General features: G+C 51.8%; 8 protein-coding genes across 8 annotated transcripts; 4 read left to right on the top strand and 4 right to left on the bottom strand.

Moving 5' to 3' along the window:
* Nucleotides 1-960: 960 nt before the first annotated feature.
* BO82DRAFT_297127 (uncharacterized protein) lies at nucleotides 961-1,176 on the top strand (the record flags this gene model as incomplete). Its single annotated transcript, XM_025631936.1, has 1 exon — nucleotides 961-1,176. The coding sequence occupies one exon, from the start codon at nucleotides 961-963 to the stop codon at nucleotides 1,174-1,176; it is 216 nt and encodes a 71-aa protein (XP_025486281.1).
* A 17-nt stretch (nucleotides 1,177-1,193) lies between these two features.
* Nucleotides 1,194-3,048, bottom strand: BO82DRAFT_217268 (uncharacterized protein). Its single transcript, XM_025630750.1, has 2 exons — nucleotides 2,376-3,048; nucleotides 1,194-2,327 (listed from the first exon to the last, which is right to left on the bottom strand). Exons 1-2 carry the CDS (start codon nucleotides 2,841-2,843, stop codon nucleotides 1,212-1,214), a joined length of 1,584 nt encoding a protein of 527 aa, XP_025486280.1. The 5' UTR covers nucleotides 2,844-3,048; the 3' UTR covers nucleotides 1,194-1,211.
* Nucleotides 3,049-4,009: 961 nt separating this feature from the next.
* BO82DRAFT_265386 (uncharacterized protein) lies at nucleotides 4,010-4,703 on the top strand (the record flags this gene model as incomplete). Its single annotated transcript, XM_025630949.1, has 2 exons — nucleotides 4,010-4,294; nucleotides 4,374-4,703. Coding segments are annotated over 2 exons (615 nt in total), but the record flags the coding sequence as incomplete, so codon positions are not given.
* A 236-nt stretch (nucleotides 4,704-4,939) lies between these two features.
* On the bottom strand, nucleotides 4,940-6,717 carry BO82DRAFT_217248 (short chain dehydrogenase family protein). Its single transcript, XM_025630749.1, has 5 exons — nucleotides 6,285-6,717; nucleotides 5,767-6,210; nucleotides 5,578-5,675; nucleotides 5,442-5,519; nucleotides 4,940-5,383 (listed from the first exon to the last, which is right to left on the bottom strand). The coding sequence occupies exons 1-5, from the start codon at nucleotides 6,379-6,381 to the stop codon at nucleotides 5,129-5,131; spliced, it is 972 nt and encodes a 323-aa protein (XP_025486278.1). The 5' UTR covers nucleotides 6,382-6,717; the 3' UTR covers nucleotides 4,940-5,128.
* A 202-nt stretch (nucleotides 6,718-6,919) lies between these two features.
* swc5 (putative Swr1p complex component (Swc5)) lies at nucleotides 6,920-8,111 on the top strand (the record flags this gene model as incomplete). The annotated part of the gene is made up of 2 exons (XM_025631933.1): nucleotides 6,920-7,305; nucleotides 7,373-8,111. 2 exons carry the CDS (start codon nucleotides 6,920-6,922, stop codon nucleotides 8,109-8,111), a joined length of 1,125 nt encoding a protein of 374 aa, XP_025486277.1.
* A 540-nt stretch (nucleotides 8,112-8,651) lies between these two features.
* Nucleotides 8,652-10,082, bottom strand: BO82DRAFT_359452 (T2 family ribonuclease). The gene is made up of 5 exons (XM_025636582.1): nucleotides 9,742-10,082; nucleotides 9,496-9,674; nucleotides 9,297-9,412; nucleotides 9,010-9,205; nucleotides 8,652-8,945 (listed from the first exon to the last, which is right to left on the bottom strand). The coding sequence occupies exons 1-5, from the start codon at nucleotides 9,969-9,971 to the stop codon at nucleotides 8,890-8,892; spliced, it is 777 nt and encodes a 258-aa protein (XP_025486276.1). The 5' UTR covers nucleotides 9,972-10,082; the 3' UTR covers nucleotides 8,652-8,889.
* Nucleotides 10,083-11,219: 1,137 nt separating this feature from the next.
* On the top strand, nucleotides 11,220-11,989 carry BO82DRAFT_359450 (GNAT family N-acetyltransferase). Its single transcript, XM_025636581.1, has one exon. The coding sequence runs from the start codon at nucleotides 11,277-11,279 to the stop codon at nucleotides 11,868-11,870; it is 594 nt and encodes a 197-aa protein (XP_025486275.1). The 5' UTR covers nucleotides 11,220-11,276; the 3' UTR covers nucleotides 11,871-11,989.
* A 3,884-nt stretch (nucleotides 11,990-15,873) lies between these two features.
* Nucleotides 15,874-16,676, bottom strand: BO82DRAFT_217138 (uncharacterized protein). Its single transcript, XM_025630747.1, has one exon. The coding sequence runs from the start codon at nucleotides 16,448-16,450 to the stop codon at nucleotides 16,046-16,048; it is 405 nt and encodes a 134-aa protein (XP_025486274.1). The 5' UTR covers nucleotides 16,451-16,676; the 3' UTR covers nucleotides 15,874-16,045.
* Nucleotides 16,677-16,770: the final 94 nt, after the last annotated feature.

The raw sequence follows: 16,770 nt of genomic DNA, 5'->3' as shown, positions 1-16,770 counted from the left end.
CATCTGCTCCTTCTCTGAGAAGCATCCCGATGGCCCTACGTGTAATCGTGCTCCGGTTGTGCCAGCAAAAATGGGAAGTTCTATCCCTCACTAGGCCACCCCGCGTCCACCAACGCCTAGGGGCTAATTGTGGGCGCTTAAATGATCACTCGTGACATGGAAGCACGAGTGTCTGCATCCGATAACTCGAACACTCAAAACTGGGAGGGCTTCGACATGGGCATGTTCAAGTGTAGCTCGATCGATAGTCCAAAGCGAATGCTATCTGGCTTGCCATTTCAAACCGACGAATCCGAAACCAATGGCACAGGATGTATTCCCTCTCCACATCTCTAGAACTTACGGATTGTTCGATATGCCTCACCACTTCTGTGTCATATTTCGGCTCATGAGAGATTCGATTTCTGGGTTTGGTCTTTCCAGAGTGTTGTTATTGTAAAGACAAGCTAGTAGACTCTCTAAGCTTCTTCCTTTGCCAAACGTCGTGAAGATGAGTAGGAGCCTATTCCTAGCTGATAACACCGAGCTTGCGGTTTCATTTGTAGATCCAACAACTGATAATTGTATAATGTATCCGCACGATGTCTGCAACGTGTAGTGGGCCGACTCCGTTGCGGATGAAGGCAGACTGAAATGAGGGAGTTCAAAGTGGCTTGTTTTGTACTCCGTATAGGTCGAAGCAGCAACCCCTCTTTACACCTGGCACATGCATTAGCGCCAGCTGATGCATCGAGAGTCATTCTAACTGGCTTCTCAGATAAGCTCGTGGTATATCTCACGTGCAGCTTTTACTCCAACCTGAGAATATTGCTCTTGCTTCGTTCCCCGCCCAAGCTAGGCATCCAAACACCCTAACCCATCTGCTTTAGTACAAATACTCACACCGTCTCAAAGTAGGCCTCATAGTCATGGTACAGAACGAGAAGAAGATTCATGTTAACTCTCCTTCGAGCTTTCAAGATGACAGATCGTCGGTCGGATTCGTCTTATGAAGCTACAATCGAAGAGGCGCAAGTGGGCGTCAAAGGGGATTCCCCAACTCTGAATCAGCTTTCTTCATCAGGTAGAAGTGCCCAACAGAGACGAATCAGAAATGCGCTGGCCTCTCTCGAGTCCGCAACAAGAGATCTGCAAGCTCGTGAAATTGATCGAAGTGGCAGCGGAGGTGACGTATGAAGCAGCAAGGGAAAGCAGGTTCAAGATAGCCGTGATCATTCATGCATAGGCATCTGGTCTGTTGGAGCCTGTTTGAAAGCTTCGAGCAACAGCCGATCGTATTTCTCCTTATCTTTCACCTTTTCCTGAATGAACCTCGCTGCATTGAATGCCCAGTAGTCCATAGTGATCTTGAAAAATGCTGCATCGTCTATATGATCCTTCGAGAATCGTGGCTGGATGTGGTCGTAGAAGATTCTAAATAGTCCAGTGGGGCTGTCGAGAGCAAGAGCATACCAGTACGTGCCTTTGTTCCAGCCTTCTTGAAGTATAGAATAGATCTGGTTCCCGTGTTGCCATGAGCGCTTCGATAATTGTTGCGCAAAAGCCTGCATGAACTCCCTGTGAAGGCTTTCGTATGCGTCAATATCAATCGCATCGACAGATTGGTTAGTCAACCAATACGGCGGATGAATCATTTCTGCTGGGCGAGAACAAGCCCATTCAAGGTCAACAAGGTATGTGATATTCCAGTCATCATCGACAAAGATGTTGCTTTGATGGAGATCCGTCAAGCTCATGTAAAACGGCGCTCGGCGCAGATTGGGACGGAAGAATAAGTTTCGAATAGCCCTCATCACTGTGAGAGCAGCCATTTGGAACAAGGCGTCTTGGAAATCCTTGACCGCATTCTGTTGGTGACGGAGGCGACTCTCGTGACAGGCAAGGATGTCATTAACATAGGAGTCAACGGTGGAATACGTAAAGTCGCGCGGAATATCGACCGGAACATGCTGATTCTCCAGGTCTTGAATCTCAAGAGTGAGAGGTCTGTTCCTGAGTCTTAAGTAACCCTTCTCATCCACGATGAAAGAACCAATTTTGGGTAGAGGAGTACGTGTAATGGCCAACATGATATCAGACAAGCTGCGGAAAAGGTTCATCCGTAATCTAGGATCATGCCGTCCTTGGTTCCATGACGCGGACAGCATCCTACCCCTTGACACATCAAGGTAGTCAATCAAGAGATATCCGACTCCTAGGAGATCTGTAGATTTGCTGCTGTGAGCCACATATTTAGATGGGACTGGGAATCCCAAAAAGCTTAGAATATGGCGGCGGACGACTTCGAACGAACGAGTCAAGAAAGGCAGGGTTTCGAGAGCAGTAAACTAATTCTTAGCAGAAGCTAGCCCGATAAGAAGAGGATGTGCACCAACCTTCTGGCCGGTGGATAACCCGTATCGATGTAGTTGCGGAATGGGGACTCCTGGGCAGTTGAGCTGGAGCCAGGCGTAGGTACCAACTTCACATAGGATTTTCTCATCAGCGTTCCCAGGGTTGACGTTCTCCCCAACCCTGTGTGGCAGCGGCAAGCGAAGTAGGAAGCCGGGATGCTGTCTATTGTTTCCATAATAGATTGGGATGCAAACATTGAAGGTCCCAGAGAGCCATTCGCTTGGTTCGGCGATGCGGCAGCTCGTCGGAACCAAATTGAGATGGTGTGCGACCACAGTTTCAAGAAGCTGGCTCTTTCGGCGCAAGTCTTCGAAATAGCTACTCTGCTGGTCCCAATAGCTCAACGAGTGCAGTACATTGGTTTCAAGTTCCTTGGCTGCAGAGTAGGTGATCTCACCACGAAGCAGACGACGGGTTGTTGTGGTCGTTGTGGTTGTATTTGGTAACATGGAGTAGTCAGTAATCCGAACCGCTGGCGACGAGATGCTATCCAACAGAAAAGATGATGCAAGGGTGAGTTATTTCGTTCGAGAACCTTACCTACCTAGTACCTACCTAAGGACTGTGGTCACTCAGATCACCTGTCATAGTCTCCTTTTCCAACCTAACAAGCCAAAAAGGATCCCCTTTCGCAGCGTGCCATACCTATTTTGGCTATCACGTGTATGACATGTACTCCGTACATGTTCCGGCTCGCTGAAATGACACTCTTCAACCGGTCAGCATATTGCAATCCTCACTTGTTCTAAACTTCCTTTCGCCATGTAGCTCGTCATGGCCACCTGTAGGAGGCACCTGGCCAGGTGAGTGCTTCTGCTGCCGTGGAGACTGCGCTCGGACAACAAGCTCACATTCTCTTGCAGGCAAACCGGGGGCCCGCCATTCTACTGCCGATATCCACCAAGCATGGAGGATATCAGCTTGATCCTTCACGAGCACAGTCCTCGAGAAATTGAAACAATTCACCATTCTCTGTCCGCCACGAGCAACAGATAGAAAGAGCGCTGTGCATAGCAAGCACGCCTTTTCCCGCACTTCGCGCTCCCGATTCGTGGTGGTGAGGTTGCACCGACCGCTCCCTAAGCGCCCGGGAAGGACAGGAGTGCATGGTGCTTGTTTGAAGAACGATTCTTCAGGGGAACAGAGGGCAGCGACGAGCAAATGAACTGCTCAGAATCCTGCTGGGCGGCTAACAGCCTCTGATGGCCGCTCCTGCAGCCCGCAAAGGGTGGGCACTCAGGGTCTGCTGCATTTATTTTTGGCAACTTAAACTCGTCGCAGCTACAGCCAAACGCTTTCTCGCGTCGCAACAGGGGAATAAATACCCACTGTCCTCAGGCATCTGACTCTGTTCTTGCTGCTCAAGTATCATCTCCTTCTTTCTTTTTTTGATTTCTTTTTGGTGATGAGCCTGACCGGCTTGCTGGCAAGACCGACTTCTGCTTGACGAATTCACGTTCACTTTACGTTGCTGTTTGACATTTGACCCTCACTGAAAGAGCCGTGCCTTCTCTCGCTTCGTGTTTCTGCTGCATCAAATCTGCTCTCCAATCTTTCCCAGCTTTAAGCCATGGACTCAGCATCCTCCACCGTGGCCGCGTCCTTCACCTCGACGTCCCACGCCTCCCTCGAGGCGGAGTCCAAGTTCCTGACGCGCACTCGCCTCCTCCGCCTCGCTCGCCTGGGGCTGGCGATCCTTATCTTCTGCGTGGCGATCCCGACCATCGCCTGCGAGGCCGTGGCCCTGCACCACTACCGCCAGACCTCGCGCTACAGCCAAGTCTGGCTCTACCTGTGGCCGCTGAACCTGGACCTGCGCCCGGCCAAGGCCCTGCTCGCCTGTGGCAGTGTGATCGCGTTTCAGACCCTCATCTACATCATCGCGGCGCTTCTTCCATCGGTCAGTCCACCTTCCTATCCCTACTTTAGCAGTCAACAATAGTAAAACACACTCCCTACTAACAAATCAACACGTTCAGCCCCACTCCCACATCCGCCGGCTAAACCTCCTCGCCGCAGTCACGGCCCTTTCGGGCTTCATCACGGCCCTTGTGGGGTTCGTGTTCGTGATCTACCGCCCCGGCGCGGATGGCCGCAACGGGTTCCACGATACGGAGACCCTCCATTCGTGGACGTGCAAGTGGAAGACGTCTTCGAGTAGCAGTGGCAGCAGCAGTAACGTCCCTGCGCATTTCGCGCGGGACTGCGCGGTGACCCATGCCTCGTTTGTGTTGCTGGGGGTGTTGATCGGGCTGGAGATCGTGATGGGCGTCGTCGCGACGACGGGGCTGTGGCTGGAGCGGAATGTGTCGCGGCAGCGGGTGATGGAGAAGCCTTCGTTGGAGATGGTGGGCATGGTGGATACCAAGGTTGATCGGTATCCGGGGACTTGAAGGGAAGGGAGTGTTCGGGTGCTCCTGGGTGTTAGCGATTGAGCGACGAATGATGTTGATAATGGATGATGAATGGGGTTTCCTCCAGCACAGTATCAAGGGTATGCAAGTATGTATTGTTGGACCGGATGGGATATAGTGAATGCTCGTTGGATACAGGTTTGTATGTGCTAGTCTGGTGCTCACACCTCATATCTCTGATGTAGTCTTCCAAAATTTATTTTCCTATTCTCTCATTTGGTAGGGCTAATATCGGCTTCAAAGCTTCTTGAATACTGCAAATCCCAAGCCCGCACAATCCAGTGAGAGTATGAAAAAATTAGTCTGCTATGAGCAAACGATCATAACTTAGATGTAGCCCCCCCACTCTTCGCACTGTCCATCCTCACCCCCTCGTCATCCTGCTCCTCCACCTCCAGCACCGGCAACTTCTTCGGCATCATCCGTCGGGGATTGGTGCCCGGCACGACGGAGTACTTAGAGAAATCCGTGACGCCGCAGTGATCGCGCAGGAAATCCTCGTCCAGCGCGAGCATCCCGTTGACGATATGAGGGGGAGTGTTCAAGATCCCGAGGATTGCATCGGAGAAGATAGTCTGGTGGTTATCTGTCAGCATCCTATTCTATAAATAAACGCAGATAGTGTCAACTCACCGGCTTCCTCAAGTCCGCTTTCGAGCGTGATTCATCATCCCCCGCGGGGTTCATCTCCGTAGCAGCGGATTGAACAGCCTGTTCTCACAGCATCAGCACCATCCCCCATTTCCTGCATAAAACTGGGAAACCATACCGCAGCAGGCCAAATACTCGTAACAGCCATCTCCGTCTTCCCCTCTCTCACAAAATCCATCGCCAGCCCGCGCGTCAACACACTCATCCCGACCTTCCCTGTTCCCAATCAGTTTAAAAACATCCCCAACCCAGAGCCCTCTCTCCCCTTCACCCTAGCCTTCCCCCAGAAGGTAAGAAAGAGACGTACCAATCGCATACCCCGTCTTCCCCCTGAAGAACCGCGAGTACACCGGCGGCGAGACTACCACGATCCGGCCGCGGTTCCCATTCCGCTCGAACACCGGCAGCACCGCCGCGACCGTCGCATACAGCCCCTCCGGGTTGACCTGCTGCATCAGCCGGAACCGCTTGACCGGGGTGTTGGCCACGGACGACCACCAGATCGCGCCCGAGTTGTACACCACGACGTCCAGCCGGCCGCCGGTCAGGCGGAGGGTTTTTGCAACCAAGTCATCTATCTGGGCCGGGAAGCGCACGTCCACGGGGATTGGGTAGGCGGTGTTTGGGGTAAGGAGGTTGATCTCTTGGGCGACGGTGGTGATGGTTGAGGCTGGGGAGTTGGGGTCCGGGGGGAACTTTTGTGGATCTGTGGTGGTGGGAGGTGGGGAGGTGGATTTGGCGGCGATGATTACTGGGTTTTGGCTCTGGGTTAGCTGGACGGTGATGGTTTGGAGGGTGGGAGGGGATTCTTGAGTGTGAGTGTACCGGTGTAGTTGTTCTTCGCGAGGTCGATGGCGATTTGTCGGCCTATGCCTCGCGAAGCGCCGATGATCAGGGCGACGGGCTTGTTGGGAGATGCCATTGCTTGGTCTTTCGGGTGTAATTGTATACGAGTAGCTTGGCTTTTTCATAATGATGGGATATCGACATCAAGGGTCCTTATATGCTACTAGGTCTGTCGATCCATGTCATCCTCGGTTGAGGGATTATGATTAGTCGTCGTTCGTCATGGCCGGCTCTTGGGATTCGGTTGCATGTAGGGTTCAGAATTGAGACTTGGAGATGATCAAGTAAGCCAGAGAGAGCTCTTTGACAAAGCTCAGAGAGTCATGCTCAACCGCATGTGGCTCCAAGCATGATCTCCACAGTTTGAAGTCGTCCCATCTCGATGATGGAGATTCAATCGATAGGCTCGTCACGATAAGGGACGAGATAGCCTCGGCTCCCCACACTTCGAGTATAATTGGCTGTCATACTTATATAATCTACCTTCTCAGTGTTTATCGCTCACCGCCCGGCAAAACCACACCTTTTCATGCTTCTGTCTCCTCCGCGATAGAAGCTTGTGAACGGACTTTATCCCACACATTCACTGACTCGATCCACGACATACCCCCATCATGGCGCCTGACCCAGAAGCCACCCCCGCGGCAGCCGATCTACTCATCGAAGAAGATGAGTACAACTCCGACTCGGACTCGGACTTCCAACTCGACGACGATTTCGCCGCCCAGAACGACGATGATGCCGGCCTGACCTCGTCGGACGAGGAGGACAACGACGAGGCAGCAGCAGCAGCAGCAGCAGCAGCAGACGGACAACCCAAGGCGAAACGGCGGAAGACCACCACCACGGCTGTCCAAGATCCCGCTGCGACTGCGGAGCTAGATTCCGGCGACGAGGCTACGATCCGCAAAGACAAAGCGAAGCGGAAGGCCGAGGATGAGGAAGAGGAAGAGGGAGGCATGCGGGGCTTTGTCCGTACGCGAGCTATGAAGATGCGCGCGTATGTTTCCGTCTTTACCTCTCGGAGGCTGTTGAATGTGCTAATCGATATGCTGGGATGCATCTAGGCAAGACGAACGCAAACCCCTCGCCAAGATCGACGGCGCGACCGTGGATGTGGATGCGCTCTGGGCAATGATGAATGCACCGGAGAAAAACAGCGAGCTGCACGCGGGCAGCGACGGAAAGAACGACGGCGGCGCACCAACGACACAGAATGGCGACGACATGGAGATGCAAGAACTCTCCTCCACCGAAACAGACCCCCAGACAAAACAGTCGCAGAAATCGTCGAAATACGCCGAGGAGATGGTCAAGATCAAGCGCACGTACAAGTTCGCCGGGGAGATGGTCACGGAGGAAAAGATCGTCCCGAAAGACTCGGCCGAGGCGAAGCTGTACCTCGCCAACAATGGCGATGCGAATGTCGAGACGATCACGATGGCGGCGGTGGAGGATGCCACCGCCACCACCGCCACCGAGGATGTGGCGATCAAGCTACGCAGACCGCTGCGTCGGGTCTCGCGGTTCGACCCCAACCCGACCGGGGCGATCAAGAAGAGCTGGGAGAAGCAGCCTGCCGCCGAAATCACCGGGCAGGACGAGAACGCCCGGGGCCCGAAGATCAATACGGTCGAGAAGTCGCGGATGGACTGGGCCGCGTATGTGGATAGTGCGGGTCTCAAGGATGAGCTCAAGGTGCACAGCAAGGCCAAGGAGGGTTTCCATGGCCGCATGGAGTTCCTGGACCGCGTGGGTGCGAATATCGAGGAGGAGAGGCGGAATGCGCGTCTGAAGGGGCTGTGAACCGGGATAGCCGCCTGCTTCTTCTCGTTGCATACAGATTGCAACTTCCGCTATCCTCGGGATGGACGGGGGGCTTTGCCAATCAGAATCAGCACGTCCCACACGCGCGCTCTGATGCTCATATCAACGTTGCTGCCAGTGTTCCGTCTACGGCATCGGAAGGCTGACTGGCTGGCTACCTTCACATGCAACGATCGCTTACAACCTGCGTGTAAGCGAATCACACTGGCGGACTAATCATCTCGCATGCGCATAAACCTACGCCCGCAGTGAATATCCTTTCAGACCCACTATACCATGTCAATAAATTAACATGGCCCCATGCACTTCGCTTATGAAGCAAAAGAACTCGTTTGGACCAGGTATATACTTCGCCAATGAGGTTCGATAAAGTCGCCAGCCTCCCACAGCACGCCGTGCACCCGTTATGGTCTTGACGAAAACACCCCAACACCAGCGGCCGACTGGTAGCCGCTTTCCGTCCAATGAGACTACACAAAACGCACATGTGTCTAAAACACAAATGGACAAAACGAGGAACAACGGGTGCCTAAGTTGCGCATATAGATGATGTGGACTCTCGCTATATAGCTTTTCCGGGCATGTGTTCCATCAACCAGTTTTAGGACACACTAGGTAGTAGCATGTACAATAAAGCACCCACGAAGCTTTTTACAATCCCCCACCCCCAACCCGCTCACTCTCTTTTTCTTCAACGAACAGTGTTCCACAATGTAGCCCTAGGATGATACAAATCCCCCAGCTCTACTCAGGATATCTAGCTCGACTTGGGCAGATACTTGATCCCCGAGCTAGGGCAGTTGCTGGTCTCAACTAGAAAACACGAAACTCATCAGTATTCCATTTAGTCTGTTTGTCGGAAAGATCCTCAACTCACGTCTCTCGGCCGCCTCATAAGTTCCGTCGATCGCATTGCCTGCGACATTGAAGTAGTAATAGAGCTGGGACAATTCCTTGCTGCTGCAGTAGACGTAGGGGGCGTAGCCGTCGTGGATGGCAGCAAGGGCATCCTCGATGTCGCTCAGCTTGTAGGTCTTGCTCGAGCTAGGGGTGATGCCCGCGTCGGCGAGGGCCTGCTCGTGCCAATTAGCTCTGAGCTCTGCTCCGATTCCCCATGGATTGTTTAAATCAGATGGGTCGGGCGGGGAGGGGGCAGAGACGTACAGTGTAAGAGTCCAGAGTCTTGAAGAGCGAGACAGTCTTGTCAAAGAAGTCGCCGACCTCCTCCTGGGCGGTGTAATCGGTGTAGCAGCTGGGGTCGATGGTGTTGATGCAGGTTCCTACGACGTAAAGTCAGTATAGTTGAGACCTGAGGAACACGCTCGGGGGTCATAAGAGCGCCCGGTGTAGGAAGCGCACGTACCGTGCTTGGCCCACTCGTGCTCCCAGAATTCTTCGTTGCTTTCATCGTCGCTCTGCCAGTACGTGTTCATGTACTCGAGCAGCTCGGTGCGACCCTGTGCTTCGAGAATCTCCGTGATGTTGGTGTACGCGCGCGAGGCATCGCAATTTGATTGGTAGGAGCCATCGCAGTTGTCGGGCCTGGAGTTCGGTTACTGTCAGCCAAGTTGTAAAGTACTTTTGAAGGTAGTAGGAAGAACGGGCGTACCAGAGACCGTGGATGGTCCAGGAGTCGCTAGGACCGGTGACAGGGTCGGTGTCCCAGAATTGGGTCTGGAGAAGGGAGCCACCGGGGTATTCAAAGCAGCAGGAAGCCTCGTTGTCGGTCTGACAGCTGAGAGGGCTGTCGGAGGGGCAGGTGTCGATGGTAGCCAGGACACCGGAGCTGAGCGCACTTAGGGCGAAAACACCCATGGCGGGGAGAGACATTTGAGGCATTGTGCTGGAACTGAGAGCGAGCAAGGGGGGTGTGGCTAGACAGATAAAACAAGATGCTATAGCAAACGAGAAGGAGAGAAGGAGTTGGCGCTACTTATACGCCGGTGATGGACAATTGTCCGGCCTGCCTCGCTCATGCCGCATACCCCTCGGTTGTGGTGGAGAGTCCCTCTCTGCATTTTGATGAGGGCTGATAGCAGCATGTGCTGATAAGGAATTGCTGATTCGCCAGGACCGACCGATAATTGAGTCGGGAGTCGGACGATGCTGTCAGGACCCGCAGGGCGACTGGGGGTTTGTGGACGATGAATGGCCAATTGAGCGTGACAGCGTCATTCTGCAGCCGGAGACTAGATGAAGCTACGACGGGATTCCTTCGGAGAAGAAGCAATGGGAGCAGATGCCAAACAATCGATAAAGGTTGGTCAAAGTAGTGTGCATTAGGATGGGTTGCATTGCTCTTCCCGCCGGGGCAGCTGGCGATCTGATTCGCTGTGGAGGGAAGATCTTCAGCTTCTGAGGACCGGCTTAATTTGGAGAACTCCATCTGTTCATCGACCAGGCTGGACGAATGGTCTTGGAGAAGCCATGTTGGGTGATGCAGTGTCAACACCTGCCGCCAATCACTTGCGATGTGCGATGTTGATGGAAGCTCGCCGGCAGGCCCAGCACGGAGCAGATAATCTCAGTTGATGTCTGCGTAGATTAAAAGCTGTCTATTCATTCCTGCAGAAGAGTATAGAGCACGATAACAAGGCATTGACTTGGCATCGGAGCTCCCCGCCCATGCCTTGTTGATAATATTCCGGTGTGTCGGAGCATGCCATGATAATAGATTGATCGAAGGTGAGAGAGGTATCGACCGATAAGGCCGAGGAGCCATTGTAGATAGACTCCGTCAACTAGTGATCGAGACACATTTCGACCTCGGACCCTGATAGCCAGATGATGTGGGACACATGCTGCTCCTTTGTATCACACACAATCAAGCGCCGTGGCAATCGAAGGGAGTGACCTGAATGGTATCGAACTCATCGAGTCGCAGCAAACCAGACGGAAGATAATTACGAAGTAGGAGTAAGAGAAAGAGGAGAAGAGATGCTCGGCCCGCACTGCAGAAAGGAAGCAATATTCCAGCCTGAGGCATCAAGAATACCAACAATTTTTTGAGTCACCACAGCGGCACGCCCGATACCAGACGTCGGATAGACGAAAAGTGCATGCTAGATTAATACAATCAAGCAATGACATCAGTCTCTACCTGAACTGTTCAACGTTCATCAATTGATACCCCAAGCATCAACCATGATATCCTCAACAACGAATTCTAGCCCCCCGCTCCCCTACCGCATCATCCCCGCGCACACCCCCGAGCATCTCTCCGCCATACGCTCGCTCTTCCGCGCCTACGTCGAATGGCTGAACATCGACCTCACCTTCCAGGATTTCGAGACCGAGCTCAACTCCCTTCCGGGTAAATACGGTGCCGCGTACGGAGGAGACCTTCTCCTGGCCTACGGCAGCACAACAGAAGAGCACAACATTCCTCTGGGCTGCGTAGCTCTCCGTCCTCTCACTCTACGATCACAATTCCTAGATCCTAGTCATGGTGGTGATGATGACCATAATACACCGGAGATCAAGTACTGTGAGATGAAAAGGCTGTATGTCTCCCCAGAGGCACGGAGGATGGGGTTGGGGAAGGCGTTGGTGGAGGCGGTGGTGCAGCGGGCCAGGGAGCTGGGGTATCAAGCCATGAGACTCGACACGTTGCGGACGATGGAGGGGCCGTTGAGGTTGTATCGGGCCGCGGGGTTTGTGGACGTCGGGCCGTATTATGAGACGCCTTTGGTGGAGGAGACGGTGTTTTTGGGGTTGAAGTTGAAGGGGACGGAGTGATGTAGATTGTGGTGGTGTTGTGGTGGTTATTGTTGGCCTCTGCGAATTGGCCGAGTCCGATCGCCGGGGTGGGGTTCTTCAGGGTCACTCGGTGGACTGTCTCAAAGAGAGCAAAAAGAGAAGGCATGGAATATTTCTGTTTATGCTTCTACGGAAATAATATAGATATGTGAAATAGACCCACAGCGCACAAACATAACTTGTCGTTCTTTGCACCACCAACAACACATCCAAGTATGGGCTGCCGACTAGCTACTTGCCCTCTCCGAACTCAGACTGTTGAGCTTGATATTTGAAAAGGAGCACTCATAGCAGACATCTTGAGCCTGCATCATGCCAAAGAGAAAGAGTCATCATCGTTCGAGAAGTCAATCGAGTCAACGTCAACCACTTCCTGTCCATAGATAATCGAGGTACCATAGCCGTGGTGACCATTGGACCCAGGGTCACCCGGTGGAGTTGAACCATCCAGACCTCTCTCTCGCCACCACTAATCGCCCCGCAGGGCCCATTCGCCCGCTCTACCAACATCATGCAGAGAGTTGAGGGACAGGGATAGTAGTGATGGGTCGACCATTGTCCGCGGTTCTTATTGCGGAAGCACAACGATTGGCAACCAGGAGGATAAGAAGAAAACAAAAGGACGAAGGAATTCGCGCAGGAGGAGAAGTGGTTTAAATCATACGATCTGAGGTAAGCAGGGTTGACGTGGTGGTCTGTGCTGCGCTGCCTGCTTAGTGATGAGGTCAGAGGATCTCCTGCGTGCCCCAGGCATGAATGACTATACTATATATGGATGGAATCAACACCACGCCTCAATTGCATGTGAGCTGTCATAACGTACCAGGACGGTTTGTTCACACAAAGGAAAAATTCCTCTCAGAAGGCTCGAACTACTGCTTTGAGGCTGCATTGATTCCATTAAACTGACTCGCAAGCCTGGAGCCACAATCCATCCTGGGCTTCCCCCCCAAACACCGTCGCAGACGGAAAGGTAATTACCGGTATCCCATACTGTGGCTCGGTGAGGCAGATCATAGTAGGGAGAGTCTCGATGGAAGTAGAATTAGCAGGTCAAACCAAGGCAGTCGCTACGCTAAGGCACATACTACTTATGTTGAAATAGATAGTTCGGCATAGTGAGAGCCACCTGAGATGACGATGCCATGGCAGGCTCGCAGATTCTCCGTGAGTGGGGAAGGGAACTAGTACGTATACTGACTGTGTTGTTCATTTGGGAAGGCGTACATAGTTCAGTGGGTGCCTTCTGACTGATGGTTGTCGAAAGGACGAACGGTGCTTTCGTAGATCGTGCAATGGGAGGGTGCAGGGAAAAGAGTCCGGGTATCTCCGGTGATCGGCAATTAGCAGCAAAGCCCGAATTGTGGGATTGCAGACAGAAAAAGATTGGGAGGGTTGGTGACGACGATTCTGGAGTCTCAGAGGTAGGCTTCTGGAACATGTTTCTTGATTTTCTTGGTGGTTGGTTGGTTGGTGGAACTAGCTACTTTCCCACATGTAAACAAGTGGGAAAAGGCCTTTGGAATCTGTGGCCGGATTAGCAACACTGATAGTTCGTATGTGCAGTCGTGCGATCCTACAGTTTTGTATGAGAGCAGAGGCTAGCTGGGATCCAGTCCAGCCCAATGTAAATAGGGCAGGCAATAATAACGGCTGCTGTGGCTTTCCCGATTTAGGAGCTGCACTTGAGTTTGTTTCACTCACGTCTACAGCAAAGCTTGACTTGAATTTACGGGCTTAGCGCGGTATACAGGCCCAGTCGGCCTGCAAACTTGTGTGGGAAGAGCCATGTACCACCGCAACCAATAAATCCTAAACCAGCAAGATCTATCTATGAGTTCGTGGGCTCGGTGAGATGCTTGTTGCATCTGCGATTCTAACGAACCATAGTAGACCAAGTTATACGTGGAAGTTGATAGGCATAAGTACCACAGAACCAGAAGGGAAAAAGCAAGTGCCAGTGGAGACACTGAGGATATGTGGATCTCGCGGTCATCGCGCTACAAAAATGCATGAGCAGAGAGAATGGCACGGAGATCGCCCATGGCGTGATCGAAGAAGCGTCTAGAACAGGAACCACCCCGCTCACACCAGCACTCGAGTTGAGGCGTGGAGCTTCCGAGGTAGTATCTAGAGGTTGTAGATGGGCGGTGGCTCTGGGATACCACCTAATACTTTTAAGTCTGATCTGATGCTGGGACTGGTGGATAGAAGTTCCCGTAGCATTTTTCAATCTGTGGTCGCACATGCCTGGGCAGTATGTAATAGACATGCCCACAAACATTGCCCAAGTACATACGTGCTGTACATGAGCACATCAGGCTCTCGAAGCTTCTTAGAACGCCAACCTTGGCACAGCTTCTAAAATTCAAGAACTCCCCAGCTATATGCAAACTAGTCGAAATTAGGGCGGGCCCTGCAGAGCATGCATGCGCATATGGTTATCCCATTCAACACCGTTCATGCCAAGGCCAGCTCCCGGTGGCCGGCATGGCCTCTAACAGTGAGTCGCCAATCTGGACAAGACAGTCTTGCTGCACCGATCCATATTTGGTAACACGATCTCACACCTCCACAGGGACAGGGGTTGGATTCCATTCCACACGCACCTTAAGTATCAGTTGCCGAAGACTAAAAGTTCGCGTAATGGGGGGTAGCCTCTACTCTTCCCTTGAATTGCACAGCGCCTGGGTCTGACTTTGACGCGTCACGGGCTAAAAGCCAAACCCACGTACCAGGAATTAGCAGGGTCCTGCTGGCACTCTGCTAGCATGAAGTACATTACAGGTACTTCCTAAAGACCACAGAGCACCCAGAGGCGTACTTCATCGCACACATTCCATATCGTCGTTCCGAGGCAGTCAAGCATGATTCTTGACTTGCGAAGGCTGGCCAATCGATTGTGGCTCCTGCCACAGTACATCACACATTGAATGCTGTAGCATTATCGAAACGAATGATAGCCAGAGCTGCATATATAAGATCTTTGATGGACGTTCACCTTCGACCTGACGCCATGATTTGTATCAAAAGCGTCAGTCTGACGAAGGCCTGTCACGTAGACGGCTGGGAGCTGAACCGATCATTGTAGCTGATCTTGCATTTGTCTTGTGCAACACTTGAATGTTCGTTTGTCGAGATGGTAAGTCGAGAAGTTTTGAAGCTTGGGTTTGAGAACAGACGAGCTACTCTATGATGCTAGTCAGCTGTATGGGAAAGTACGCTCTACAGGTCGAGATGTGCAAACGGAGCTTGTATCATCGGTGGTAATAGGTATCCAGTGGTTTGCTGGGCCCCTGTAAAAGAGCTACTCAGAAAGCAATTTGGAGTTCCGTCGTCCACGAACAGAGCAATAGTCCAAAAGGGAAAGACGAGTGCATATTGATAGACGGCATGTTCCACCGCATGGACCCCGAGATATCCATCGAATTCAGTATGTATCTCTCCCGATCGAATGGTAAGACCGCACGGCAGAGAGTCGATTAGCGGTGTGCCGTGGCCCAGTGATCTGGGACGGATCGGGGAAAAACAGTCAGATGCCAGCATTCCGTGCGACCTGCCCCATGGAGGCGGAGATATGTGCTGTTGTAAACACCATAAATAACTGCCTAGGGAGTGAATCAATCATCTTCAGGTCTCAGAGCTCGATAACCACGGGGCTTGGCATGTGGGACTATTGCTCTTTGGGCTTCAGAGGCTTGGAGTCATCCCGGTTGCTGGAACCAGGAGTGGGGAGAAGGAAGCCGAGAGGTAATCGAGGCAGTGCAAAGAAAAAAGCGATGCGGAGATGGGGAGTTGAGGACGGAAAAAGGAGATTGATTGATTGTAACGTGTTTGGGGGCAAGGATAGTACTGTGCATACTCAGTACTACCTAGGAGGCTAGTACGTAGTTAAGTTGCTCTCATTATGTTCAGTATGTGACTAGCCACCGGGAAGATCTAGCATTACCATTGCAGTAGTTGCTGGACTGTGGATGTGTTTGTCTGTTTTGAGTCTAGCCTGCCTGAGGTATCTATAAGATAGAACAGATCCATGGGAAGCGGCAGACCTTCCGCCAATAGGGAATCTGCCATTGTGGATGGAAATGTGGGCAAGTGGAGAGACAGAGCCATCACTGAATGTACACATCTCCACCAGTTTTCAATTCAACAAACTAAATGTTTTCGAATGACACATCCACCGATTGACACCCAATTCGACACAGATCCATCTTTTTTGCTTCCCCTAGACACGACAGGCTGTCATTCAGAGACAGAATTAACCTCGGCCCGATCTTGCTAGCCCGACGCCTCGGCTGAGTTGATGTGTTCCAGCTCATCCAACGGACTCTTCGAAACCACGCTAAAGCCATCGAATCTCCACTTGAAAGTACATTGTATGGGGAGTAAATAAAAAAAAAAAAGAAAAAAGAAAAAAGAAAGTCAAGATTTGATCCATCATAATACAAGACAAAGGAAAAGGATGCTGCATCAGGCCTGACAGAAAAAACAAAAAAGAGCATTTTCATTCCTTCGTTCTCTTTCCACTGGCGTTCCATAGTCTTCCTTCGGGCTTCCATCCACAATCCATCGGTGATTAGCCCCTATAAGGGTGTCGGTAGTCAACAATAAGATCAATCAGATCAAGCATAGCAGACAAACAGCGATCACTTGAAGTGTACAAAAACTCTGCCGTGCTTTTTTTAGCGTTCAATGCATTATTATTCGATATGGTGATAAGCCTCCTCAGCGTTCCAAAGACACGTTTTTTGTGCAATGGATGGAGAATTGAAAGAGGGATAGGAAACGAACTTTGTAAAAAAAAAACAAAGGATATGCAACATCAAAACCAACAAAGGAAATTATCCGGTGTATATAACCAGGTATGTTTTACAAATAA

This window comes from Aspergillus uvarum, assembly GCF_003184745.1.
Source record: "Aspergillus uvarum CBS 121591 unplaced genomic scaffold BO82scaffold_95, whole genome shotgun sequence".
Lineage (NCBI taxonomy): Eukaryota > Fungi > Ascomycota > Eurotiomycetes > Eurotiales > Aspergillaceae > Aspergillus > Aspergillus uvarum.
This window is presented reverse-complemented; position numbering and strand designations above follow the sequence as displayed.